The following is a 2,220-nucleotide window of genomic DNA, read 5'->3' on the forward strand; positions in this document are numbered from 1 at the left end:
AACATTTTCTTTTTTTTAGCATTTTTAGCTGCTTTTCTATATAAAAGCTGCACATATTAACAGCTTTTAAACGACACATATTTCTGAAGGTTACTTTGTTAGAATTTTCTGCCAGTGTACAAGCCATACATTTCCTATCTAGATTATTGATTGTCTCTGCTCTTTACATTTTATTTTCGATGTGAACAGTTTGGAAGTTTTGTTCAGTTTGGATGAGTTGTCAGGCTTTTTTATATGTGTATATAAACTGTCATAAGCTGTGTGCGTGTATATATGTGTACGTGTGTGTGTGTGTGTGTATAAGCTGCCGGGCTTTTATATAAATATGCAAACTATAACCCTCTCAGGCCTGAAGAATTGGGCTGGAGATCTTGGGAGAGCAATTTCTCAAGTGAAGACTGATACTTGCTTTCTCCCCTCAATCTGGAAATGTAGCAAGAACATTTTGTCTCATATTAATGCATCCCTTCCATCCAAACTGGGCAGAGTAGATGTGAGCATACATGAAAAAACCAAACAAAAAGCCCGTCATCCTGTTTCGACACTCAGGAAAAAAAAGTTTGGTTCAAATTTAATACAGAGGTAGGTTTGTAAGACTTAGATTTGTTCAGCCATTTCCTATTTATGGTGACCAGTAATTCATTTGGACATATTTTGTAGATAAGCAATCTTCAGAAAGGCTCCAGTCAAGTCTTGTGCCATTCTCTCTTGGAAAAAGATCGAGAAATTGCGAACTTGAAAAAAGAGGGTGAGAAATTAAGGAAGGACCAAACTCTGACCACAGGTATATTTTCTCTGACATTTCAGGAGAGTAACATTTAGAACAAGGGTCAAAATATAATTTATAAGGACAGTATTTTTTTAAAAAATCCAATACTTGCAAACTTTTCCTGCGAGAAATGATTCTCAGTGGCTATCTGGATCTTATCAAATTATTTGTACTTTTTCTGTTTCTTGAAGGCTTTCTAATCCTTTCTGACCTGTGAAATAGTGGAGTAGAAATAAGGAACAACTGGACCTAAACTGTAGTGTTGTTTGGGGCAGATAGTATTTTTTTTATAATTCTTTTTTTTTCTTTTGAAATAAATTATTTGGTCACCAAAAACCAGACTGCCAACTTGCCTAAATCAGTTTTATTTCTACTGAGTTTAGTGGAACTTGGAGGGGGAGCTGTAAAGGGACAAAAAATTGCAAGTATAATTGGATGCAGAAAAATTTTTAAAAAATTAAACTGGGAGAAGGTCGTTATTTTTGTACAGCTGCTGAAGGTCAGTGTCCAAAGCTTTGGATATCTATAGCAGGTTCTGATTTTGAAAACTATAAGCCATTTTCCAGCCTGCCTTTATACAGTGACTTAACAAGCAAAAGGGCTTGGCTGTTTGCACAAAATATTTGGTGTTTTTCCTTAAACAGCATTTCACAATATGCTCCTGTTAGCAAAAACATTTCATTTCATCTTAGTTTTCCAAAAGTAAACAGGATATTTAATATATCCTGACACGGGTCCTCAGGGACAAGTGTCCTATGTTTCAAAACAAATCATCATTTTTCAAGAAAAACTGAGCTGTAAGAGAGTTATTTTTATTGACTATGGTGCATGCTCCAAAGCACTGCATTCCCTGAGAAAAATAGCCACGCTGTATCACTCCCAGAATTTATACTCTAAATCTGAATATGTTTTCTAAGTCAGGTATTTTTAAAATACAGTGAATCATTTTTTCTCCTTCAGTGCTTAAAGGGTTTTCATAACCAAGATGCTTTAGCATTCTTTGACCTAAATTCTGTTCTTCACAGGCCTGGTGACTAGTTTGCAAAAAGACATTTCTGTAAAGCAGCAGAAAATACTGCAACTGAGACTGGATGCAGATAAATTAAAGAAGGAAAACAGGGAGAAGGATAATCAGCTTGCACTTGTTTCTGCCAAGGTTAATGCTCATACTTATTTACTCTTTTACCTACCATCTTGCAAGTGGTTTAGGAAAACATATAAATGAAATGTGCTTAATAGATTTTAGCAGACTTATACCAGGGACAGATCTGGCCCAGTACCTGTAGTTTCTGTATTTGCAGGATATTTCAGTACCAGACAAGAAGTGAAGAGTCAGGGAGACTTTTATTCCCAGAAGGCATGCATCTCTGTAGATTTCATAGATTCATAGACATTTGGGCTGGAAGGGACCTCGGAAGATCATCGAGTCCAGCCCCCTGCCCCAGGGGCAG

General features: G+C 36.4%; 1 protein-coding gene across 5 annotated transcripts in view; it reads left to right on the top strand.

Moving 5' to 3' along the window:
• FHAD1 (forkhead associated phosphopeptide binding domain 1) overlaps window positions 1-2,220 on the top strand; it is a 57,365-nt gene that overhangs the window by 16,250 nt on the left and 38,895 nt on the right. For 4 of the 5 annotated variants that reach the window (XM_019511882.1, XM_019511881.1, XM_019511884.1 and 1 more), the window contains exons 7-8: window positions 661-784; window positions 1,795-1,925. The exons of the other annotated variant lie outside the window; for it this stretch is intronic. In XM_019511882.1, coding sequence (XP_019367427.1) covers window positions 661-784; window positions 1,795-1,925 — 255 coding nt within the window. The remainder of the gene's footprint in view (window positions 1-660; window positions 785-1,794; window positions 1,926-2,220) is intronic. 5 annotated transcript variants of the gene reach the window in all.

The sequence above is a fragment of the Gavialis gangeticus genome, unplaced genomic scaffold (genome assembly GCF_001723915.1).
Source record: "Gavialis gangeticus isolate Ggan-Ray unplaced genomic scaffold, GavGan_comp1, whole genome shotgun sequence".
Taxonomy (NCBI): domain Eukaryota; kingdom Metazoa; phylum Chordata; order Crocodylia; family Gavialidae; genus Gavialis; species Gavialis gangeticus.